Consider the following 26,922-nt stretch of genomic DNA (forward strand, 5'->3'; position numbering starts at 1 on the left):
AAGCAGGTCAAGCCAGCACCCAGGCCTGAGAATTAAACCCAACCAGCAGCAAGCCCCTGACTAACGCCTGCCCCCAAGGGGAGAGTCGGGTTGGGCTTCCCGCCGTGGTGGGAGCGGGCAAACTCCGCTTGGTAACGCGTTAAACTTCCCTGCCCGTTGGCGAGGAATCTGCTCCCCACTCTCAGAGGCTGTGGGAGGAGAGGGAGGGGAAAGGCGTGTCTCGCCCCGGCTCGGGCTGCCGCTGCTTCTACTGCGCCTGCTGCTGGAGGCAGAGCGGCGCTATAAAAGAACTGGCGCGGCGCCGGCTCCGGCCTCAGTCAGCGCCTCTGCTCACGCCGTGGAGTCAGCGAGCAGCGCGGCTTGCGAGCCAAGGGGCCGCGGAGAGAGTGGGCGCTCGCTCCGGGCAACCCCAATGCGTGGACTATCTGCGGCTGCACTATGCTGGAGCCCCAGTGCCGCTGAAGGGAGATTGCACGCGGCCGGCTGGGCTGGACTGCCGCGCTGTCGTTCCTTATGAAGAAGACACAAGTGAGTACCTAGACCCAGCGCGCTTCAGGAGGCAGGGAGCATCCGAGGTGCTGGGGGGGATGGAGGACTCAAGGAGGCGCGCAGCTCAATGGGAACTTTTCTAAAAAAAAAATTTGCGTGCTGGGGACGAATCTGGTCACTGGCCAGACCCATGCAGAGAAAAGCGTTCAAGATGCAGGCGCTAGAGGTAATTCGGGAGCCAGCTTGCCCTACCTGGCTGTGTAACTGGTTTTAGGTGAGATTGGCTGCTGTCCCTTAAGATCTGCTTCAGGCTCTGGAGTATTAAAGGGCTTAGTTTATTAAAGTCTCGATTATTAGAGAGACTCATAGCTGCTAGCACGTGGATTTGGGTGGAGTAGAAATGTAAACCCCTTTTCCACCACCTAAGCCTCGGCAGGTTGGGTGCTTCAGGTTCAGCTGTCACTAACGCGAGACAGTGCTAGCATGGGAAGCGGGAGGTTCTGGACGCCTTGCAAGGGCAGATCGGTTCCAATGATTAATAATAACATAGCTATTTTACGGAGGTGGGGGGGCCTGAAGAATTCCTTCCTATCGGCATTCTCACGTACCAAGCAATTTGTGGAAAAGTTCCAAGAAAGTAAAAATCTTATCATAGAAGATCTCAGAAGTCAACTGGGAATGTGACCTCAATAAATAAGTTACATGTGTTGTGTGCGATAGACACATTAGAAACGTATGTTCTAAACACAGTGGACCCACAACATGAAATAACTCGAGGCGAAATATAGGTCATGGTCACTAGCTTCATTCAAGTAGCTTGTACTATAGAGCATGTCAAATACATTTTAGATGGCTATTTGGCATTCTTCCCCTTGCCCTTTCCCACCCCAGTAATAAAGAATTGCTCTGTACATTTGGTGGATTATGTGCCATTATTTCTCCAAGTTCTATGTGAGATTACAATTACTGTACTGTTTACATTTTAAAAAGGGGGTGAGGGAAGGCACAGTTGATAAGAAGGCAGCAGGAAAATAATCTTATTTCAAAAATCACCAGAAACTGTTTAAAGGCAAGAGTTTAGGGCCTGATCCTGCAAGGTGCTGAGTACCCTCAACTCCCACAGACATCAGAGAGAGCCAAGGGTATCTCAGAAGATCGTGCTGTTGGAGAGAGAGAAGGAATAGTGGAACTCCTGCCATGCCCTACTCTCACTGCTCCCTTTGGTGAGCAGCTGCTACCCTTCTGGTGACTGCTGGTTCCCCTTTCTCCTTATCTGGAGGCTCCCCACTTTGCTCCTCTCCTCTCTCTCAGTTACCGCTGCACACACATGGTCCTTTTCCCTGATCATTCATTTAGAGCCTTGGTGTACATCTAGGACTAATGGGCTATGGTTTAAAAAAAAATCACGCTGAAAAAAATCAGGAAAAATTTCCTACCTGTGATCTACTAAGTGGTTAATAGTCTTCCAAGAGAAGTGGTGGAACAGGAAGCCCCCATCACTTGGAATGTTTAAAATTGGCTTGTGTAGGGACAAGAACTTTCTGGCAGTAGCTCTAGGTGTCAGCACTAATTAATCTTTTCCATCTTTAATGTATGTGACATCCAACCACATGTTTATACTAAAATGATCAAGATGTAAATAGCCATGTCTTAACATTCACTTGTGCTGAATGGGGGTGGCTGACACCTCCAAACTATTGTTTCAAACCTTGTGAGCAAACTCAGCAAAGCAGCAGTGAACACGTTATTCACTAGTGTTGCTTTGCTATAATCTTTTTTTATACTTTTTGTTTAAAATGGGTTGGATACCGGAAGAGAGCCAGCATGTTGCTCTAACCCCTACCATCTTACTTTTAAACTTGTTTATGGGGAAGAGAATGAAATTGTTCAGCAAGTAGTTAAGAATTATGGTAAAGTAATTTATAGTCCTAGTGAAAGGAAATGTTCAACTTTTTTAAAATATCAAAACATTTTTCCAAATTCACAAATACAGAGCAAAGCAGGCATAATGGAGCCCACCCATTCAGCTGGGAAAAGCAGGAAGTCCTGGCATTCCATAGCATATGGTTTAGCTCAGGGGTTTTCAAATAGTGGCTTAGCTTTGTGGAACTGCTTCTGTCACTGATGTGAAGCAACTTGTCAGCCTTCAAGCAGTTGTGCTCCCCCTCCCCCCCACCCAAAACTTAACCCGTCCCCCACAAACAAACCACCAAACAACACAATAATTTGCATCCTGCAGAGCTTTTGCGTGTTCTTTTCAGAATTCAACCTGTGAGCTAAGGTGATGGGTTAGCAAACAGACAGGAGGAGAAAACCAAACTAATCATCACTCTGAAGAGATCAAAGCAGAGGGAACTGTAAACTGAAAGATTTTTTCACTAAAACTATCCATTTCTACACACAGAGAAAGAAAACTACAAAATGGTGTGTTTAATCAAATAGTGGAATTGCACTGACGTGAGTTAGTGTTGTCTTGTTCCTCCCTTTTTACATAAACATCCATTATGATTGCTGCAGAGAAAAGGAGGGGGATTGGAAGGCTGGGAAGGAAGTTGTTCACTAGATCCGTGTTAAAAAAGGTCAAGCTGAGCAAGATCAGACTGCCTTGAAAAACTACTTAAATAGAAAAAAAAGAATCTTGGTTTACATTTAAGATAATGTTACACAAGACTGAGGCCATGGCTACATTGGCACTCTACAGCGCTGCAACTTTCGTGCTCAGAAAAAACACCCCCTTGAGCACTGCAAGATACAGCGCTGTAAAGCCTCAGGCCATGTCTACATCTAAAATTTTGCAGCGCTGGTTGTTACAGCTGTATTAGTACAGCTGTATAGGGCCAGCGCTGCAGAGTGGCCACACTTACAGCAACCAGCGCTGCAAGTGGTGTTAGATGTGGCCACACTGCAGCGCTGTTGGGCGGCTTCAAGGGGGGTTCCGGGACCGAGAGAGCAAACCGGGAAAGGAAACCAGCTTCGCCGCGGTTTGCTCTCTCGGTCCCGGAGCCAGCCAGCAAACCGCAGGGAAGGAGACCTGCTTGCTCGGGGTTCCGGGACCGAGAGAGCAAACCGGGAACGCCGCGGTTTGCTCTCTCGGTCCCGGAGCCAGCCAGCAAACCGCGGGGAAGGAGACCTGCTTGCTCGGGGTTCCGGGACCGAGAGAGCAAACCGCGGCGAAGCTGGTTTCCTTTCCCGGTTTGCTCTCTCGGTCCCGGAGCCAGCCAGCAAACCGCGGGGAAGGAGACCTGCTTGCTCGGGGTTCCGGGACCGAGAGAGCAAACCGCGGCGAAGCTGGTTTCCTTTCCCGGTTTGCTCTCTCGGTCCCGGAACCCCGAGCAAGCAGGTCTCCTTCCCCGCGGTTTGCTGGCTGGCTCCGGGACCGAGAGAGCAAACCGCGGCGTTCCCGGTTTGCTCTCTCGGTCCCGGAACCCTGAGCAAGCAGGTCTCCTTCCCCGCGGTTTGCTGGCTGGCTCCGGGACCGAGAGAGCAAACCGCGGCGTTCCCGGTTTGCTCTCTCGGTCCCGGAACCCCGAGCAAGCAGGTCTCCTTCCCTGCGGTTTGCTGGCTGGCTCCGGGACCGAGAGGGCAAACCGGGAAAGGAAACCAGCTTGATTACCAGAGGCTTCCTCCTTCCACGGAGGTCAAGAAAAGCGCTGGTGAGTGTCTACATTGCATTACCAGCGCTGGATCACCAGCGCTGGATCCTCTACACCCGAGACAAAACGGGAGTACGGCCAGCGCTGCAAAGAGGGAGTTGCAGCGCTGGTGATGCCCTGCAGATGTGGACACTCTCAAAGTTGCAGCGCTGTAACTCCCTCACCAGCGCTGCAACTTTCTGATGTAGACAAGCCCTCAGTTTAGCAGTGCCACAGCGCTGGCGCTGCAAGCTACACCTGTAGAGGATGTGGAGTACCTGCAGCGCTGGGAGAGCTCTCTCCCAGCGCTGGCACTGCGACCACACTCGCACTTCAAAGCGCTGCCGCTGCAGTGTTTGAAGTTTCAAGTGTAGCCATACCCTAAGGTGTTTAACTATTTCAACTAACAGAGTGGTAGCCATGTTAGTCTGTATCAGCAAAAAGAACGAGGAATACTTGTGGCACCTGAGAGACTAACAAATTTATTTGAACATAAGCTTTCCTGGGCTTATGCTCAAATAAATTTATTAGTCTCTAAGGAGCCACAAGTACTCATTCTTTTTATTTCAGCTAAGGGACTAGTTGAGGGATACATATCTACAAGTAAAGTGCTGATGGACAGTGGAAAAAATATGTGCTGTTAAAAACTTTGTTCAAAAGAACATGATCAAGTTTATCATTTTATTTGCCGCAGTCATACAGTCTGTGACCTGACAAAATTAGGGATACTGCAAAGAATTGGTTCATCAATAATTTAAATGCTGAAACTGTTTCTTCAAAAACTATGCATTTTGGTAAAAAAATGAAATCTCTATTTTAAACACACCAACAGCTCCTGGCTATGTCAAAAATGATGGTAATTCTCTTTTTAAAATATGATTTAACATTTAGGGTCCAATCCTGCCCATTTTTACTATGTGACTAGTCCTATGGAAGTAATCTAATTGAAGGATTTCTCTCATGAGAGGCTTTGCAGGATTATGCTCTTAGTAATTAAACATTAATACTGGAAGTGAGTCTATGATCTTTTATATTATTTTATATAATATTTTATAATATTACATAATATGAAAACAAACAATATCACTTATGGCAAAACAACCTTTTAAATATGAGAAAATATGGCGAGTAATGATGCTATAATACTGTTTACCAGAATATTTAGTAAATCTCTGACTTTCTTATTCTTTGTTTAATTAAAGGACAATCTAAATTGGTTCAGATTCATTAAGAAACAGTACAGGTAGGGGTCATCACACAGAGCTAACTAGAAAAACTGGAGTTAGTGATAGTGGCACCCACTATTGAAATGGCTAAATGTTTCAGAATTTTGACCTGCAGCATCAGGCTAGACACAACCTCCTGGAGACCTTAATAGTGGAAAAGAGCTTAAGGCAAAATGAAGCTTTTCACTGTTGAATGGGTGCATTCATTGCCAGTGGTTACGTGACCTTCTGGGCTTCGTTCATGGGACAGTCTTAGCTTTACTACATTCTTGGGCACTGGAGAGGAAGCCTGTGTATTAGTATGAAGTACAATCAAACTATGTAAGAAGGAAGCTGACAGAAAGCGGAGAAGCAAATTATATATTTCTGTCCTGCATAATAGCATGCTAAAACAAAAAACAAAAAAGAAGATATGTGTCCAGTGCAAAACAATGGATTGTGAAAGCATTCAGAGGCATTCCCAACAAACGAAGGTTGAACTTCTAATCAGTCTCTCCTGCCCTGCACAGTTATTCAAATGGATTGCAGTGTGTAGCTCTTTCTCCTCTTGAAATCCACAGAAGTAAAGTTTGGATCTCCACAGATGCTGCTTGGGAGACAGAACAGAATGTCTAGGAGCTAGGAGGATGCCATGCCATAACCAGTCCTCAGAGAACTGAGCTGAGAGTCCAGATAGGGTTTCCTCCCCACCCAGTTTTGATTCTGTCTCTAGAAGACTGGTTTACTTAATTTGTTGTGGACAGTGCATTATGAATACTCTGAGGGAAGGCTTATAAAGAAACACCAGCAGGATGGTCTAAAAGACTGCTGTCTTTTCTGGGGGTGCTTTTGGATATTTAATATGGTGATTTGCCCTGCTTGCTTGCATTTCATGTCCATGGGTTTGTGTACCCGTAATTTGTGATCCAGTGTAGGGGGAAATTTCTTGTATAATATGAAATATGTCCCAATAATCTATTTCTGACATGTAAGTCTGACTTTATCACTGAAATTCACGTTGTCCTATTGTTCAACCAGTTAAAACTGAGATGCTAGCTAAAGTTACTGCTGTCCTATCAGTTTGATGTTATGTAGCTTAATGGTACACTGGCTCATGTAATCACCATATGGTGCGAAAGTTCAGTGTTGGCAAAATGTTCGCTTTGGCTTGGGGAGGGCAATGCTAAGTATGTAGCATGTAAACATAGCACCCATTATTTAAAGCAAAGCATGAAAAATATCCCTCTATGCAATTGCATTTGAGTGGTGTGGGAACTGACAGAAGAAAATGGAAGAGTTTATTCTATATTTGGTCTTTGGTATGACAGATTAGTTAACCTTCCAAATAAACTTCAAACTGATGTGTTTTCCTGGGATTTGAGATGAAGGAGATGGAAGAATATAACGTGAGTGGAGAGAGGAAGGTTCACTTTTTTTGACTTTTATTGCTGGTAATTATCTGAGCTGGGGCAGTGTATTTAATTGTATTTATGAATTTTTATTCTGTGAGTTTTTAATATATGAAAACACATTTAATGTAGTAAATAAATTCTTGTATACAGCATGTATTGATTGTGGTGGGAGGTTTTAATTATTATTACCAGACGTAAGTGTAAATATCAGATGTTTATCTGTATAAGAATGAAAATGGAAAACATAATACACTTAGGATCTGCCAGGAAAAAATAAAATTCTGGATCAAGTGTTTTTGATTAAAACAATGTCCATGCAAAATTGTTGAGGTTAATGAAGGCTGATAAATTATTTCCGCTGAGATATGTGTCTACTCAATTTACTAACTTGGATTAGCAAACACTTTGGGTCATGATAACATAGACCATAAACTATATTAGATGAATGGTGGTCATGGATGGGGAAACCATCCTAAAACCATCTTAAAGAACTGTACTCTAGGTTTAAATCTCTTTGGGTCCTTGCACACGCCAAACCTCCACTGACTTTAATGACAGTTTCTGGACATGCAAGAACTATAAGGTTTGGCCCCTTCGCTCTGACCTCATCTGCTTTTCAGAAACTACTGTATGGCACATAGCAAGTTATACTACTTAAGTCTCATGACATAATTAAAGCAAAGTTCATTCTTGGAAATGAATACAGGACTGAACTGTGTTGCCAAATCATTCCACATGCTGAAGTCAAGACTCTGTAGCATAGATCAGGAAGACTGGTTTTGTTCTATTTACAGTGCAAGACTGACCATATTTTAACCCTGTTAATGAGCAATCATCACTGTAGTATCTGAGCACCTTATAATCTTTTACTGTATGGCTCCTCACCAAGTCCTGTGAGAGATGGAAATACTATTATTATGTTACACATGGGAAACTGAGTCACAGAGAGACTAAGGCCCAGAATTTTAACGGCATTGAAAGGCCTAAGTGACTTAGAGTGTAATCCCATTTTCAGTAGTGACTTAAGCACTTAGGCTCTCAAGTCTTATTGAAAGTCAATTACTTACCTCTAAAATGGGAGCCTAAGTGAATTACAAAGGGTATGCAGTGGAGCAGGGAATTAAACCCTGATCTCCTGAATTACAGGCTAATGCCCCAAACACTGAACCATCTTTCCTCCCTATTGAGGAAAATTCTGTAGTTTCTTCAGTATGAAAAAGACCTCTTACTTATTATGTTAATGTTGCATGCACAGGAATGGTTAAAAGATTGTATTTTTTAATTTGATTCAAATTAAGGGCCTGATTTTGCCATCCTTACTCACATCTAGTAGTCCCATTGATTTTTAGTAAGATATTACACATCGTGAGTAAGGGTAGCAGAATTTGTCTCTAATAATTTAGATATGTTAAACCTATTACTTTTTTTTTTTAATTTGAGAGTTTTCTATTACAATTTAATAGAAGAGTAATTTAAAACTGTTGCCTAAAGACCATACTCTGTTTCTTCCAAATATAATTGTAATTGTTTTTAAATAATGTGACCTAACAGTAACTTCCCCAGATATATATTTAATTGAAATATATATAACTGGTGTTAATGATGGGTAGCTCAAACGGTTTGGAAAATTGTTATAGATACTTATCTAATTATCTGATTAGTTTGTGAATTTTTCCAGCTCCCTTTACTTTACAATCTCACCTCTTGTCTCCAGCATTCCTTACTTGCCTTCTTACTTGTTATATTGCTCTCCTATTAGGAGAATGGACCTAGATCAATATCCAGTGTCTTCTCCAGAAATTATTCTTCCAATTGTGGGCTTATAGATCTCACTGTTTGTGAAGGTTTGAAGATTTCTGCAACTTATATCCTTATAAAAATTATGGCTGACAATTGATTAAAAAATGAATTGTGATTTAATTGCACAATTAAAAAAATTAATTGTGAAATTAAAAAAATTGTGATTCATGCCATTAAACGCACTGTTAATAATAGAATACCCTTTATTTAAATATTTGTGGATGTTTTCTACATTTTCAAATATATTGATTTTCAATTATAACGCAGAATACAAAGTATACAATGCTCACTTTAAATTTATTTTTATTACAAATATTTGCACTGTAAAAGAACAAGACAGTATTTTTAATTCACCTAATACAAGTACTGTAATGCAATCACTTTATCATGAAAGTTGAACTTATAAATGTATAATTATGTTCAAAAAATAACTACTTTCAAAAATTATAAAATATAAAACTTTAGACCAGTGGTGGGCAACCTGCATGGTAATCCGTTGGCGCACCGCGAGAAACTTGTTTCCATTGACCGTCTGCAGGCATGGCCACCAGCAACTCCCAGTGACTGCAATTCGCCATTCCCAGCCAATAGAAGCTGCGGGAAGCAGTGGCCAGCACATCCCCGTGGCTTCCTGTAGCTCCCATTGGCCGGGAGCTGCGGATGGCCATGCTGTGGATGGTCAATGTAAGCAAGCTGCCTCGCAGCCCACCAGCAGATTACCGTGACAGGCCGTGTGTTGGCAATGGGCCGCAGGTTGCCCACCACTGCTTTAGATCCTACAAGTCCACTCAGTCCTATTTCTTGTTCAGCCAATCGCTCAGACAAACACATTTGTTTACATTTGCAGGAGATCATGCTGCCCGCTTCTTGTTTACAATGTCACCTGAAAGTGAGAACAGGTGTTCGCATGGCACTATTGTAACTGCCGTCACAAGATACTTACATTCAAGATTCACTAAAGATTCATATGTCCCTTCATGCTTTAACCACCATTCCAGAGGACATGTGTCCATGCCAATGGCAGGTTCTGCTCAATAATGATCCAAAGCAGTGCGGACCAATCCATGTTCATTTTCATCATCTGAGTCAGATGCCACCAGCAGAAGGTTGATTTTCTTTTCTGGTGGTTCAGGTTCTGTAGTTTCCACATCAGAGTTGTTTCTCTTTTAAGACTTCTCATAGACTTTAAGGTGAGAAGGGACCATATATGATCATCTAGTCTGACCTCCTGCACAATGCAGGCCACAGAATCTCACCCATGCACTTCAATAACAAACCCCTAACCTATGTCTGAGTTACTGAAGTCCTCAAATTGTGGTTTGAAGACCTCAAGCTGCAGAGAATCCTCCAGCAAGTGACCCGTGCCCCATGCTGCAGAGGAAGGCGAAAAATCTCTAGGGCCTCTACCAATCTGCCCTGGAGGAAAATTCCTTCCTGACCCCAAATATGGCGATCAGTTAAACTCTGAGCATTTGGGCAAGACTCACCAGCCAGCACCCAGGAAAGAATTCTCTGTAGTACCTCAGATCTCATCCCATCTAACATCCTATCACAGACCACTGGGCATACTGACCTGCTGATAATCAAAGATCAATTTTCAAATTAATTGCCAAAATTAGGCTATCCCATTATACCATCCCCTCCATAAACTTATCAAGCTTAGTCTTAAAGCCAGATATGTCTTTTGTCCCCACTACTCCCGTTGGAAGGCTGTTCCAGAACTTCGCTCTTCTAATGGTTAGAAACCTTTGTCTAATTTCAAGTCTAAACTTCCTAGGGTCCAGTTTATATCCATTTGTTCTTGTGTCCACATTGGTACTAAGCTTAAATAATTCCTCTCCCTCCTTAATATTTATCCCTCTGATATATTTATAAAGAGCAATCATATCCCCCCTCAACCTTCTTTTGGTTAGGCTAAACAAGCCAAGCTCTTTGAGTCTCCTTTCATAAGACAGGTTTTCCATTCCTCGGATCATCCTAGTAGCTCGTCTCTGAACCTGTTCCAGTTTGAATTCATTCTTCTTAAACATGGGAGACCAGAACTGCACACAGTATTCCAGATGAGGTTTCACCAGTGCCTTGTATAACAGTACTGAAAGCATGCTCCACACCTCATCCCTCTGAGATTTTGGAAGGCACTTCAGATTCTTAAATCTTGGGTTGAGTGCTATAGCTATCTTTAGAAAGCTCACATTGGTACCTTCTTTGTGTTTTCTCAAATCTGCAGTGAAAGTGTTCTTAAAATGAACATGTGCTGAGTCATCATCTGAGACTACTATAACATTAAATATATGGCAGAATGCTAGTAAAATAGAGCTGGAGACATACAATTCTCGCCCAAGGAGTTCAGTCACAAATTTAATTAACACTTTTTTTAACGAGCATCATCAGCATGAAAGCATGTCCTCTAGAATGGTGTCCAAAGCATGAAGAGACATATGAATGTTTAGCATATTTGGCACATATATACCTTGCAATGCCAGCTACAAAAGTCCCATGTGAACGTCTGTTCTCACTTTCTGGTGTCATTGTAAATAAGAAGTGAGCAGCATTATCTTCCGTAAATGTAAACAAACTTGTTTGTCTTAGTGATTGGCTGAAAGAGAAGCAGGACTGAGTGGAATTTTAGACTCTAACGTTTTGCATTGTTTTGTTTTTGAGTGCAGTTATGCAACAAAAAAAATCTACCTTTGAAAGTAGCACTTTCAGCCTAAAGAGATTGCACTATGGTACTTGTATGAGGTGAACTGAAAGCTTATGCTCCAATACGTTTGTTAGTCTATAAGATGCCACAGGACTCTTTGTCACTTTTTGACAAATACTGTTTCTTTTCAGAGTGGTTGCCATGTTAGTCTGTATCAGCAAAAACAACTAGGAGTCCTTGTGGGACCTTAGAGACTAACAGATTTATTTGGGCATTCGTGAGCTAAAACCCACTTCATCAGAGGCATGGAGTGGAAAATACAGAGGCAGGTATAAATACACAGCACATGAAAAGATGAGAGTTGCCTTACCAAGTAGGGGATCAGTACTAACGAGCTAATCCAATTAAGGCGACTAGGGCTATTCTCAACAGTTGACAAGAAGGGGTGAATAGCAAGGGAGGAAAAATCACTTTTGTAATCCTAGTGAGGCTGCTGTAATCAAGGTGGCTCATTTCAAACAGTTGACAAGAAGGTGTGAGTATCAGTAGAGAGAAATTAGTTTTTGTAGTGACCCATCCACTCCCAGTCTTTATTCAGGCCTAATTTGATGGTGTCCTGACCCCACAGCTTGATAAGGCAACTCCCAACTTTTCGTGTGCGGTGTATTTATACCTGCCTCTGTATTTTCCACTCCGTGTAGCTGATGAAGTGGGTTTTAGCCTACGAAAGCTTATGCCCAAATAAATTTGTTAGTCTCCTAGGTGCCACAAGGACTCCTTGTTTTTACTGTTTCTTTTGTTTATCATTTTTACAGTGCAAATGTTTGTAATATAAAGTGAGCACTGTACACTTTATATTCTGTGTTGTAATTGAAATCAATATATTTGAAAATTTAGAAAAACATCCAAATATTTAATAAATTTCAATTGGTATTCTATTGTTTAACAGTGCAATTAAAACTGCAATTAATTACGATTAATTTTTTGAGTTAATCATATGAGTTAACAGCAGTTAATTGACAGCCCTAATCAAAATTTCAAAGTGATTTAGATCACTGCCTTCAGGTGAACCATTTCTTGAAGTATGAAGAAAGGACCTTGAATTTTACAATCTTGTAGCTCATGGAAGAGCCTTTTAAGGTTTATGAGATAAGCAGGTCTGACAGAGATTTTCCTGCAATGGGTTATCCCTAAAGAGACTCTAACATGGAGAAATACAAGAAAGCAGGATGTTGTGCCATTATTTATTGCCTGCCTTTGCATTACTGTTCAGTAGCAATATCTTTCACTTCTGAAGATGTGATTGTCAAAGAACTGATACTGATTTTATTTTTGGCATATATTTCAGGTAATCTTTCTTGCTTCTTCCAGAGACAAATTACTACTTGTTATATCACAGCTGTGCTCATAGACTTTAAGGTCAGAAGGGACCATTGTGATCATCTAGTTCAGAGGTTGGCGACCTTCGGCATGCAGCCCATCATGGTAATCCGCTGGCGGGCTGGGAGACATTTTGTTTACATTGGCTGTCTGCAGGTATGGCCCACTGCAGCTCTCAGCAGCCATGGTTTGTCATTTCTGGCCAATGGAAGATGCGGGAAGCCATGGGGACATGCTGGCCGTCACTTCCTGCAGCTCCCATTGGCCACAGAACTTCACTCATTCCTGAAATAGATTCCTAACCTCTGGTTGAGTTACTCAAGTCCTAAAACCATGGTTTAAAGACTCCAAGTTACAGAGAATCCACCGTTTACTCTAGTTCAGGGGTCAGCAACCTTTCAGATTTGTTGTGCCGAGTCTTCACATGCCAGTAATACATTTTAATGTTTATAGAAGACTTTCTATAAGTCTATACATACAATAGTTTAGTTATATATTAAATAAGATTTTTAAAATGTTTAAGAAGCTTCATTTAAAATTTAAATTAAAATGCAGAGTCTCCCCCAGACCAGTGGCCAGGACCTGGACAGTGTGAGTGCACTGAAAATCAGCTTGCATGCCACCCCTGCTCTAGTTTAAATCTGCAAGTGACCTGTGCCTCATGCTGCAGAGGAAGGTGAAACCCCCCAGGTGCTCATTCTAATTTCCCATATGTGCTAGTGGTTGCCATTATAAAGTCAACATTTGCTAACAGTAATCACATTGTGGTATCTGAGACACCACAGTTTTTCATACACCAAGAATAAGAAATAACTTTAACTGTGTATTAACTGTTGCCAAAGGGTGATTTTTTTTTCCCCGCAGTGGTGACCACTGCACATTTACTCCTGTAGCATTTCTATTCTGTTGACAATACCAGATAATGTGCAATGGTGCTTTAAACTCATGTAAGATGGAATTGTTTAGTTGTATAACAACTGATCATATGTGTAGGCTTGAGTGAAGGGAAAGTGTTCAATTTTCAAAGATCTGTCTTTTATTCTTCCCTTATTTTTTTCCCTCTAAGATATGAATCCCTGTAAGTACCTATCTTGGATTGCTAAATCTTGCTTGCTTTACTGCATAGTCAATTCTGTGAAAGTGCTGTCGGACTTCTTTATAGTGCAGGGACATGCAAAATGGAAGGAGTGAACGTAGTGCTTAATTTATAATGAAAGAGGTACTGGTGCTCAAGCAAATAGGTGCTGGGGCTCAAGCAGTTTTATACATTCATAACTAATGCAGCAATAAATTATGAAGCCTAAAGGTGCTGAGGCTCAGCCCTGGCACAAATTAAGCACTGAGTGAATAAGTCTAAGGAAAACTAAAGCAAACATTTTTTCTTGCTGTTAGACTGAAAATATTTTATCATGTGGGCTTGGCCCAATGGGAATACATTTGATATAGCACAGTTGATATATCAACAGTAAAATGACATGGATGTTGTACTGTGGAGGGACAGTGCTATTTGAAGCTCTGTTCAGATAAGTATTTTCCTCGCTCTCAGGGCTTGTCTTCACTACAGTATTTGTTCCAGGTACAACTTGATTGTTGCCTCTAACCTAACTGCCATCCACACACACAAATCTCTAGCTCGTGCGAACTGATGCTTTAAATGTAAGCTAGTTAGCTCATACAGGTTATGCGTTGAAGCTGGAATGCGGTTGAAGCTCCAGCTTGTAATGCCGTGGGAATGCAGCTACTGATTACAAACTTGAGTTAGCACAATGTATCAACTGCTTAACTAGTCACTCTTTGTTGCTGGAGTGATGTGGCTGCTTCTCATTGAAGCCAAGCTAGGTTGAGTAGAGTGTAGTAACTCAAGCTAACTGTTGAGGTGAGACAAGGCTTCAGATGCAATCTGTTCAGCTACTGTGCTCCCTCTCTCTCCATCATTCTGCTCTTCTTTCCTTCAATTGATTAATTTCAGGGCCCACTTAATCTCTAAGTGTGAATTTTACTCCGTGTTGTACCCTGAAATAAGTAAGACAGAGGGCAATTTTTTATTCTTAACACAGTAGAAACTTGGCAGAGTAGAAATTATTTACCTTATTTTGAGTCCTATATGATATAATCTTAAACCACTGTTTTCATTAGTTCTGAGCATTTATCTCTGAGTGTCACTATTCTCACTGTGAAACCAGGAATATGGACTCAAATTAAGACAGTTAAACTTTTTTGAGAAAGAGAATTCCAGTTTGAATGATTGTCAGGTATTTTAAAAAGAGGGGTTTAGGATGATACCTGACTATAAGTATTAGATCACAAAATTGTTTGCATTGAGGAACAACATGGAAATAAAGTTTTCGTTAAGTTACAGATAACAATATTTCTTCCTTACTAAGAAAGCAATACATGTTCTCTGCTTATGCGAGCAATTTGACACCCAGCAATTTCTCTGGATGAGTGCTTAGATTTACTAACACGTGATCTTTAATTATATAGTTCCTTTGTTTCTTTTTAATAGTTTAAAGTATTTTCTTTATATTTTTTAACTCTTCAATTATATGTGTAATATAACAGTCAAGTCATAAACTGAAATGGTAGTTATCTTGACAGATTACTACCATTTCAGCACATTACAAACTCTTCACAAACTGTATCCGTGTGTGTGTATGTTTATATATAAAATGGGACTAAGATGTCATGATAACTAACACTGACTTTTATGGCCTAACTTTAATAGACTACGGTAATATTGATGAGTCAGGTTTGGTCTATTTAAATGTGCTGCATATCTTCAAAGTAATTTAACAGGTGAAGAGAGGTGCTTGGAACTCACAGGAGCTAAAATTGAAATGTGAATGGTTTATTGTTTCTATGACTTAAATTCTATTCCTCAGTCACTAATTGTAAAGTAAAGCCAGGATGGTTTGTGTCATGCATTCAGTTATGCCATTATTTAATGCAAGTTTATTCACCAAACCTTTTAAAACAGTTACAGATCTGGATGTCAGCTCCCATTTGAACTGAAGTGCAAGCAAACAGATTTTTTTTAATTCAACTTGGAGTCATATGTGGGATTATGAACAATAGGCAACCAATTTAATTTAGAAAACTTGTATAATACTACTTGGCACTCTCCTCTGGATAATATCTAAGCTCCCAATAGGTAATACTGGACAGAATTCCTAGGTTTGGACTATTTTAGAGAGACAAAAGTATCCCTAACATTCAGAATTGCTACCTATTTCAAATTATTAAATTTGAGTGATATACATAGCAGTCCTTTCTCCACAACAAAAACTGCCTGCACAAATTAGACCCAAATCTAACTGAGTCATAAAAATAGTGTTTTCTTGTACATACATGCTTGGCTCTTTTATGTTCCAGGATGTGTGGGTCAAAGACTATCTATACTTTTAAACAGAGCATATTTATATTTGGTTTGGTCCTGTCTTAATCACAGTAAAATAACATGCCCCAGGTTTGACTTCTAGCCATTAAAGCACAGAGGTTTTTAACCTGGCTATAACATGATTAGTCCCAAACATTGTTGACTGACTGTTTCCAAATTGGTATAATGCTGGACATTGAAGCGCTAATCTTGATTCAATTAGTCCATGAAACTCTTGCAGTTGTCATCAATGATAGCAGGATTGGGCCCTCCAATCATAGCCAATCTTATACTTAGCAACTGCTAGCAATCCTCTTCTTTTCCCAGTGTATCTTGTCTATTACTAGTTTCTTTTGCTTTTTTCTTCTATAATATCACTAAAATTCCTTCATTCTCCTCTATCCCCATGGCATAAGCCTTTGTCACAGATTGATCATCTCTCATTCAATTGCTGGAACATTCTTTTTCCTGGCATCTCCCTATCCATTTATACAAAAAAGCCATTATAAAAGTTATTTTCCTCTCCTGCTGTTCCTACAGTATCACCCCCAGCTTTCTTGAATCCTTTCTCTGGCTTCTACCACATCCAGTACAAGTTTCTCATAGACTCTAGGACTGGAAGGGACCTCGAGAGGTCATCGAGTCCAGTCCCCTGCCCTCATGGCAGGACCAAATACTGTCTAGACCATCCCCGATAGACATTTATCTAACCTACTCTTAAATATCTCCAGCGATCGAGATTCCACAACTTCCCTAGGCAATCTATTCCAGTGTTTGACTACCCTGACAGTTAGGAACTTTTTCCTAATGTCCAGCCTAAATCTCCCTTGCTGCAGTTTAAGCCCATTGCTTCTTGTTCTATCATTGGAGGCTAAGGTGAACAAGTTTTCTCCCTCCTCCTGATGACACCCTTTTAGATACCTGAAAACTGCTATCATGTCCCCTCTCAGTCTTCTCTTTTCCAAACTAAACAAACCCAATTCCTTCAGCCTTCCTTCATAGGTCATGTTCTCAAGACCTTTAATCATTCTTGTTGCTCTTCTCTGGACCCTCTCCAATTTCTCCACATCTTTCTTGAAATGCGGTGCCCAGAACTGGACACAATACTCCAGTTGAGGCCTAACCAGCGCAGAGTAAAGCAGAAGAATGACTTCTCGTGTCTTGTTTACAACACACCTGTTAATGCATCCCAGAATCATGTTTGCTTTTTTTGCAACAGTATCACACTGTTCACTCATATTAAGCTTGTGGTCCACTATGACTCCTAGATCTCTTTCTGCCATACTCCTTCCTAGACAGTCTCTTCCCATTCTGTATGTGTGAAACTGATTGTTCCTTCCTAAGTGGAGCACTTTGCATTTATCTTTATTGAACTTCATCCTGTTTACCTCAGACCATTTCTCCAATTTGTCCAGATCGTTCTGAATTTTGACCCTGTCCTCCAGAGCAGTTGCAATCCCTCCCAGTTTGGTATCGTCCGCAAACTTGATAAGCGTACTTTCTATGCCAACATCTAAATCGTTGATAAAGATATTGAACAGAACCGGTCCCAAAACAGACCCCTGCGGAACCCCACTTGTTATACCTTTCCAGCAGGATTGGGAGCCATTAACAACTACTCTCTGAGTACGGTTATCCAGCCAGTTATGCACCCACCTTATAGTAGCCCCATCTAAATTGTACTTTCCTAGCTTATCTATAAGAATATCATGCAAAACTGTATCAAATGCCTTACTAAAGTCTAGGTATATCACATCCACCGCTTCTCCCTTATCCACAAGGCTCGTTATCCTATCAAAGAACGCTATCAGATTAGTTTGACATGATTTGTTCTTTACAAATCCATGCTGGCTATTCCCTATCACCTTACCACCTTCCAAGTGTTTGCAGATGATTTCTTTGATTACCTGCTCCATTATCTTCCCTGGCACAGAAGTTAAACTAACTGGTCTGTAGTTTCCCGGGTTGTTTTTATTTCCCTTTTTATAGATGGGCACTATATTTGCCCCCTTCCAGTCTTCTGGAATCTCCCCCCGTCTCCCATGATTTCCCAAAGATAATAGCTAGAGGCTCAGATACCTCTTCCATTAACTCCTTGAGTATTCTAGGATGCATTCCATCAGGCCCTGGTGACTTGCAGGCATCTAACTTTTCTAAGTGATTTTTTACTTGCTCTTTCCTTATTTTCTCTTCTAAACCTACCCTCTTCCTGTAAGCATTCACTATACTAGACATTCGTTCAGACTTCTCAGTGAAGACCGAAACAAAGAAGTCATTAAGCATCTCTGCCATTTCCAAGTCTCCCGTTACTGTTACCCCCTCCTCATTGAGCAGTGGGCCTACCCTGTCCTTAGTCTTCCTCTTGCTTCTAATGTATTGATAAAAAGTCTTCTTGTTTCCCTTTATTCCCATAGCTAGTTTGAGTTCATTTTGTGCCTTTGCTTTTCTAATCTTGCCTCTGCATTCCTGTGTTATTTGCCTATATTCATCCTTCGTGATCTGACCTAGTTTCCATTTTTTATATGATGCCTTTTTATTTTGTAGGTCACGCAAGATCTCAAGGGTAAGCCAGGGTGGTCTTTTGCCACATTTTCTATCTTTCCTAACCATCGGAATAACTTGCTTTTGGGCCCTTAATAGCGTCCCTTTGAAAAACTGCCAACTTTCCTCAGTTGTTTTTCCCCTCAGTCTTAATTCCCATGGGACCTTGCCTATCAGCTCTCTGAGCTTACCAAAATCCGCCTTCCTGAAATCCATTGTCTCTATTCTGCTGTTCTCCCTTCTACCTTTCCTTAGAATTGCAAATTCTATGATTTCATGATCACTTTCACCCAAGCTTCCTTTTACTTTCAAATTCTCAACAAGTTCCTCCCTATTGGTTAAAATCAAGTCTAGAACAGCTTCCCCCCTAGTAGCTTTTTCAACTTTCTGAAATAAAAAGTTGTCTGCAATGCAGTCCAGGAACTTATTGGATAGTCTGTGCCCCGCGGTGTTATTTTCCCAACATATATCTGGATAGTTGAAGTCCCCCATCACCACCATATCTTGGGCTTTGGATGATTTTGTTAGTTGTTTGAAAAAAGCCTCATCCACCTCTTCCGCCTGATTAGGTGGCCTGTAGTAGACTCCCAGCACGACATCACCTGTGTTTTTTACCCCTTTTAGCCTAACCCAGAGACTCTCCACCCTTCCGTCTCCTATGTCCATCTCCACCTCAGTCCAAGTGTGTACATTTTTAATATATAAGGCAACACCTCCTCCCTTTTTCCCCTGTCTATCCTTCCTGAGCAAACTATACCCATCCACACCAACATTCCAGTCGTGTGTATTATCCCACCAAGTTTCAGTAATGCCAATAATGTCATAGTTGTATTTATTGATTAGCACTTCCAGTTCTTCCTGCTTATTACCTATACTTCTTGCATTTGTATAAAGGCATCTAAGATACTGGTTTGATCTTGCCTCCCAGCTTTGCCCTGACCCTCCTTCCTCTCTGCCATTATAGCCCGTGCTCCCTCCTGTTTCCAATCCATCTCCCAGGTCTTGTTCCCCACTTACCTGTGGGCTTTGCTCACCTGTCCCCGTCGAACCTAGTTTAAAGCCCTCCTTACTAGCCCTCCTTACCTCATCTTTACTTCCATCTCTGCACCTCTTCTGGCAAATACTCTTTATTATTCTCTTTACTTCATCTCGCTCTTAGCTTTATGCCTTTATTCATGCTGTCTACTATACTTGCAGTAGTCTGCCAATGACTTCCTCTCCTTCAAATTCCTCCTTTCAAATCCACTGCCATGAATTGTTCCTATGCTGATTTCCTCATCAATGAACTCTGAATATGTACATCTACAGAATTGTCTTCCTTGTGTAAAATTAAGCTCTTTAGGGCAGGAATGATTCCTATGTTTTGTAGAACACTGTACATTACAGAATCATGTGTGTAATAAATAATGTATTATTTAATGCACTTATATTGTGCTCATTACCATTGTATCTGGATGCTATTTCAGTAGTTGACTTATTTCTTATCTTTATTTTTTACATAATATGGCATACTACATTCCAAAGAATCAATCACTTGCTAAGGATACACAAAAGTCTTCTAAGAGTCTTGTATCATCCTGCTTTATGTTACACAGTGAAGCTCAGAGATTCTGCAAACAATGGATTCAATTTTTTTCACACTATTGTTGACTCTACTAGAGTTAATTTCTTATTTTCCTAAGGCTAACTTTTCCTTACCATATTCTTTAAAATCTCTTCTCACAAACTAGCTCTAGTGATGTCCTGGAAACTTACCAGTAGTAACCAGACTGCAGCCTATACTTCTGAACATTTCTGACTATGCATAGGACACATAGGTGAACAAAAGACAGACACTGGAATGGATTTTAAGTGACAGGCTGCAACTTTATTATCATTAGGTAGGGGCAATATACCCATCCCATCTCACATACCAGGCATTTAACTGAGTCCAGTTTGGGATTAGAGGGCTCCGAATTTATAACTGATAACTCAGAGTAAAACCCTCAGCCTACTCCCAGGATTCAGCTCAATTCAAAGTCCTCTCCTCTTCCCCCTGACTCCCCTTCAAAGTAGATAGAGAGAACCAAAGAGGGAGCTCAATCTGCTAAGACTTCAGGCCTTTCCTGTAGGCTTCCAGGCCATCAGCAAAAATTCTCAGTCTTATTTACCTCCGGGAGCTGGTCTGTTTAGCCTTTATTCACATGGGATGCTGTCTGCAAGTAGTAACAAACTATACATTCCTATGTTATCTCTTAATAGACTTCTAAATCATATTCTTCCTTACCCCAGCTGCACCTCGACAATGCAGTGAGGAAGGTGAAAACCCACCAGATCTCCAGTAACTTGGTCCAACAGGAAAAAATCCTCTCTGATCCCAAAAACCATGCTTTTCTATAGATCAGATCCAAAGCAGCTTAGAAATGCAACTCCCTGCATTACAGGGAGGTAAAGCAGGGCAGCTGAAGAGGCAAGAGGCTTGAGTTGCTTCCCCACCTCAATCAGCTATCTCCTCTGGTGGGCCAGTCAGATGCGTAGAAGCTGAGGAGCGGGAGGGAGCATGGCTAGGCTCTGGCATGTGCTCTTTTCCCATCCGTCTGAGGGAAACTTAGCCCCTTTTTTGGACCAACCAGCAACATGCCCCTGATCCAAAGAGGCTGGGAGGAGGCATTTTCTGGGCCACTTCCCTTCTGGAGACAGTGCTTTCTCCCTGCAGTCCAAATAAATGTCCTCCCCACTAAGACAGGGTTGGGGGGGGTTAACAAACGATCTTGAGAATATGTAAACTTAGTCCAGTTCATAGCTTACTGATTTATTTCTATTACTTAAGGGATCCAAAGTCCTAAATTGGAATGCCACCATCCAAGAACAATATCCTACCTAAAGCTGAATGCTCTATATGCTTAAATTACTAAACTGTTCTAAGTATATATCTCACTGTGAAGCTTCACATCAGCACTGAACAGGGTGACTCACTGTAACCTCTTCTTAACACAAAGGTTTCCAGTGCAGCAAGCACTCCTTAATTCAGAATAGTTGGGAAAAATCATAAGTTTAGAACCAGGAAGATTATTTTTTCTTATGGCATTTACCATCTTGCAGTTGAGTAAACACAACTAGAAATTATTTCCTAATGAAAACATCTTAGTAACAGCTTTTGAAATCTTACAGCATGTACGTTGAAAAGTGCATTACATTCATATATTCAATGCATCTCAGTGGGTTTGCACTAGCCTTTTATACTACAGCATAGGCTCTCTGTAGGGCTATTCATGGGAGCCAAGGAAACTGCATGTTTTTGCAAGGCATTTGTTCTAAAAAGGCAATTATAGTTGAACAGTGGGAACCAGAGCTCAATAGTCCCTTGGTAGGCCACCTTACAACATGGAAAGGTACTGTTAAAACAAGATTTCTAGCCTGGGTTTTATACCAGTGGGTCTGTAAGAACAATAAGTCAGAGGACTGGCTTCAGTACATCTGGTAGCTGTTCTTTCTAGGTGTGATATGAATACATCTGAGTAAGATGGAAATCTTATAAGAAGTTAGATCAGTAAACTAGTATCTCTATTACCTGCTGTGTACGCAGAACTAGTAGAAAACATTGGGTAAAATTAAAGAAAAAAATGTCAAATTTTTGCAGGTTTTTTTATTCTTGATATATATGACCATGCACCTCCTTTCTTAGTTACTTACCAAACTCAAGTTGCTGTAGTGTTAATACTCTAGAATGGCATAAAGGTAGATGCACTAAAAATAAGGAGCTGAGAAAAGGAGCAGCTACATGTTTCTGTAGCCACATCAAGCAGCAAAGTGAGAGACTTGGACTTAGAGCTGAACTCCTATTTCAGTATGTCTACTGTACAATTCTTATCCTTAGCTTTACTCAAAATTATTTATCTTTACTGCAGAGTTAAAACAAGCTATCTATACTTAGGTTATTTCTGTCAAGTTTGCCTAGCTCAGGGGAGAAAAAACAGACTGTGAAATAACACTTGAGCTGCTATGTCTGCACTGGTGCTGTACTCACTTCTGTTTGGCACTAAAACTTTTGGGGTCTTCCCCAGGGTTCTTTCCATGAATTCTTTCCCAATTAATTGATGGAGAACTTGTCTGTCCTTTCTAGTCTTGTGAAGGGAATTGTAGGAAGGCACTGGATAATGAACTGCCTTGAGTGAAAGTAGCCTGTGGCCACACTACAGAGTGATTGTGTTGGCAGCTGAGGAGTTGTGCTAGCTCCAGGTTTAGCCTAAGCCTCCTGATAAGTCACCCAACTCAAGTTAAATGTACCCTTAGATTAAGGGATTTTATGTGTGGACGGTACTTGAGTTAGGGGCATCACTTGAGTTATAATTTGAGTTAACCTTGCAGTGAAGACAAGTCATTAGTAAAAAATGGTTATCATGGTTTGTGACCCCATTCATGGTTTGTTAAACAATTTAATAATCTTCCTGATAATGATCCTTGTCTATAGATTCATGGAATATGGCCTATGCTTTTTTAAAAAAGTTATACTTTTTTGCTATTGTTGTATTACCAATAAATCTTGCTCAATTTGTATCATGGTTAATGTAAGGAACATGAGAGAGAGCATAATAAGAATCAATTATGGAAATAAACAAGCACAGCTTCTTGAAAAGAAAATCATGTGTCCCTAATGTACTAGAATTATTTAAATATGTCAAGAAAATAGTTAATAAGGAGAAACTGCTGAAAACTCATTTGGATTTTTCAAAAGACTTTGGTAAAGTCCTTCAAAAGAATCTAGTATGGTAACTAAGTAATGAAATTATAGAATAGAAGTAAACAAAAGAAATATATTGAATGTAAATTGGCCATTCTCTTTTAATCCAATAACATAAGAACATTCAAAGAAAGTGAAAGATAGAAAATGTAAAGTAGTTAATACTTTTCTTGCTGTTTTGTGGTTTCTGGACAAATGCACTACAAAACCAAAGATATACCTGAGATACATCAATGATATTTTCATCATCTGGACAGACAAACTCCCTCATAGATTTCCATCACAACTTCAGCAACCACCACCTATCCATTAAACTCTCTCAGGAACACACTCACACTTACATCAACTTCCTGGACACCACAATCAGCTTCAGCAATGGAACTCTACAGACAACTACAATACAAGACAATATACAAGAAATCCATGGATGATGCTCCTATCTTAATAAATCCAGTGACTACCCGAAACACACCAAGAAATCTGTTATCTACAGCCAGGCACTCGGATACCACAGACTATGCTCCAAGGAGAAAGTCTCAGATATACACTTAAAACCACCTTCACCAAACAAGGACACTACACAAGAGAAATAGATTGCAACATGGAGTGTCTCAAATACCTGGAAAGAACCTGATTCAATAAAACCCCCTCCAACCGCACACCCCATGGTGTCACCTACTAACTCACACTGAAACCCATACGGGATACCATCAAACTGCTACAATCTGTTTTTGATGGGGACTGCATCTTGAGAGAAATCTTTCTTGAACCTGCTCTTCTGGCCTTCAGACAGTCCCACAACCTCTCCAAGCTTATCGTCAGAAGTAAGCTCCCCACAGACCAGGACACACCAACTCAAAGAGCCACCAGACCCTGCTAGAACAACAGATGGAAAACCTGAAGACATATCTCCACTGCTGCAATGACACACCCTACAACACACCTTTCAAGATCCATTGGTCCATCCATGCCTATCACAACACTAAATGCCCCAATAATAACTATGTGGGTGAAACCAGACAATCACTACACTCTTGAATGAACTCGCACAGGAAAATCAGTCAAAAACACCATATCACTTGTGGGTGAATACTTTTCACAAAAGGTCAGATATAGAGTGATCGATCTGTCCTCATACTCAAAGGAAACCTGCACAACACTTTCAAAAGACAAGCCTGTAAGCTTAAATTCATAACTTTGCTAGACACTAAGGCCTTGTCTACAGTATGAATTTTTTTGTCTGCAAAAGGCAGCTTTTATGGATAAAACAGTGGAAGTGTACACACTACAATACTCCTGCTGTCGACAAAACTCTCTTGCTTTGCTAACAAAATAAAACCAGTGTAGAGACTGCATTCGTTACATCCCTGTAGCTGGGCTACAAGAGTTATCCCACAATTCCCCCGTGACTGCTCTGCTCATTGTTCTGAACTCCACTGCTCTGCATCCAGCCACGCATGTGCCCCTCCACTTTCAAAGCCCCAGGAAGTTTTGAAACAGCTCAGCGTAGAGAGTTCACATAGCTACTGCCCAGGTCAGGATGGCAGCTCCCGACAACAAATGCACTCCTGGCTGGACTACGGGAGCAGGGGCGGCTCCAGGCTCCAGTCCAGCAAGCATGTGCCTGGGGCGGCAAGCCGCAGGAGGGAGGCCTGCCGGTCGCTGTGAGGGCAGCAGTCAAGCAGCCTTCGGCGACGGTTCTGCGGGAGGTCCCCTGGACCGCGGCTTCAATGGTAATTCGGCAGTGGGTACGCCCAACCAGTAGATCACCGGCAGAAATGCCACCGAATCTGCGTGACGAGCGGACCACCCGCAGGAGTGCCACCAAAGGCTGTCTGACTGCTGTGCTTGGAGTGGCAAAAAACATAAAGCCACCCCTGTAAGGAAGGAGAAGGTGGTGATCTCCTTGGTCTGTGGGGAGCGGAGGCTGTGGGAGAACTCAGAGGGAATCACAAAATCAAAACATTAACACAGAATCCTGCTCTCTCAGGCACTAGGAATACAGCAGGTGGCAGGGCGAGGCAGGCTGCTGCTGGGTGGGTTGGGGTAGGGGAAAGAGATTTGTGCTGTGCAGAGCGACAGAGAGATGGGGGCTGATGTTGGGGTGTCCCCCTCTCCCTGCTTGTTTACTGGCCAGCTTCTGCCTCAGGATTGGTTGCTTCCAGCTTCTGTCTGAACTTAGAGACAGCGTGCCGACAAACTCTCTCTTCCCCCATCACACACACTTCCACAACACACACACTCTGTCTCTCCCTCCCTCCCTCCCTCCCTCCCTCACACATGTACACACTCCGCCCCCAATATTCTCTCACGCACACACACACAATTTACACCCTACCTATCTCTGTGGACTTCTTCTGTTAATGTTGAGTTATGTCAATTTGGTCATATTACCGAGTGCTACTTTAAAAAGTGATTTAAAATGTGTTACTTCTTGGGCACATGCAGCAACCATTACAGGTTTCAAAGCACCATGCAAACAAGGGTTCATAGCATGATGCAAACAAACAACGCTAGGCTCAGCACACTACAGCAACCCACATTACTGTGGCTCAGTGGTAATATGCTCCTTCAAGGCATCCCTCAGCTTAATAGTCCCCTTTCCCCCACCCCACGCTGTTGGGCTCCTCTTATAGCATTGTGTTCATAATACATAGCACAATATTGAAGATCCATATGGGATCCATGCTTTTTGGCAGAAATGGCTGGGTTGCAGGTTACCAGGGCAGTTGAAAAGCATATGGCAATGTAGTAGGATGTCCATGGAACAATGAGATTGAGAAACCTTCCTCATGTGACACTGTCCCTGCCCCCATGGAGCATTGAAAACTCTTCCTAAAGCACCCTGCAGCCAGTTGTTGCACAGGGGGATAGCTACCCATCATGTACTGCTCTTGGTGTTGATGCAAGAGTTGCTATTGTGCATGCGGTCCACTGACACAAGGAGCATAGTGTTGACATGCAACAGAGATTTAACTATAGCAGGGGCTTTATGTCAGAATAACTTGCATTAACAAAACTCTGTAGTGTAGACAAGGCCTAAAAATCATAGATTGAACAGAGACACTGGATTTATGGCTTATTACAACGATCTGATCTGTAACCCACTATTCCCCCCTTTTGTCCTATGACTACAGGGGTATTAATAGGCCACTTCACCTAGAATGTTCCCTTAGAATATAGGCTAATTACTTATGCTAAACTATCTGTTCAATCTTGTATTTAGCTGTGACACTCTTCGTACCTTTCCAGACCCGAGGAAGTGCTCTGTGTAGCACAGAAGTTTGTCTCTCTCACCAACAGAAGTTGGTCCAATAAAAGATATTACTTCGCCCACCTTGTCTCTCTAATATCCTGGAACAGACATGGCTACAATACTGCATAGATCTTATATGGAATGTGGCTTAGAAGACACCTAAAAATAAGTGGATGTTTATTAGATAAGAATATCCATAGTTACAGTAGATTTTTTTTTTTTTAAATAGAAATCGAATCCTTCATTTTTCAGGACATAATGTAACCTCTAACTCATGGAGTCAGGATGAAATTTTCACCTATGGGCAGCTAGTCTATAATTGTAAATTACTTGGTTTCTTGCACCTTTCTCTAAGCAAAGGATACCAACCAGTAGCAGATTGGTAATGGGTATAGCAATTCTCATATTCCTGATCCTACTCAGTTTAATTGCATAAGTGAGATTTGTCCTATAATTCTAAGCTCAGT

General features: G+C 41.5%; 1 protein-coding gene across 1 annotated transcript in view; it reads left to right on the top strand.

The window, feature by feature from the left end:
• The first annotated feature begins 303 nt into the window (after positions 1 to 303).
• Positions 304 to 26,922, top strand: part of KITLG (KIT ligand) — an 85,809-nt gene continuing 59,190 nt past the window's right edge. The window contains exon 1 of the mRNA XM_030548585.1: positions 304 to 528. Within this exon, the coding sequence (XP_030404445.1) occupies positions 514 to 528 (15 nt within the window). The 5' untranslated portion in view covers positions 304 to 513. The remainder of the gene's footprint in view (positions 529 to 26,922) is intronic.

This window comes from Gopherus evgoodei, chromosome 1, assembly GCF_007399415.2.
Source record: "Gopherus evgoodei ecotype Sinaloan lineage chromosome 1, rGopEvg1_v1.p, whole genome shotgun sequence".
Classification (NCBI taxonomy): domain Eukaryota; kingdom Metazoa; phylum Chordata; order Testudines; family Testudinidae; genus Gopherus; species Gopherus evgoodei.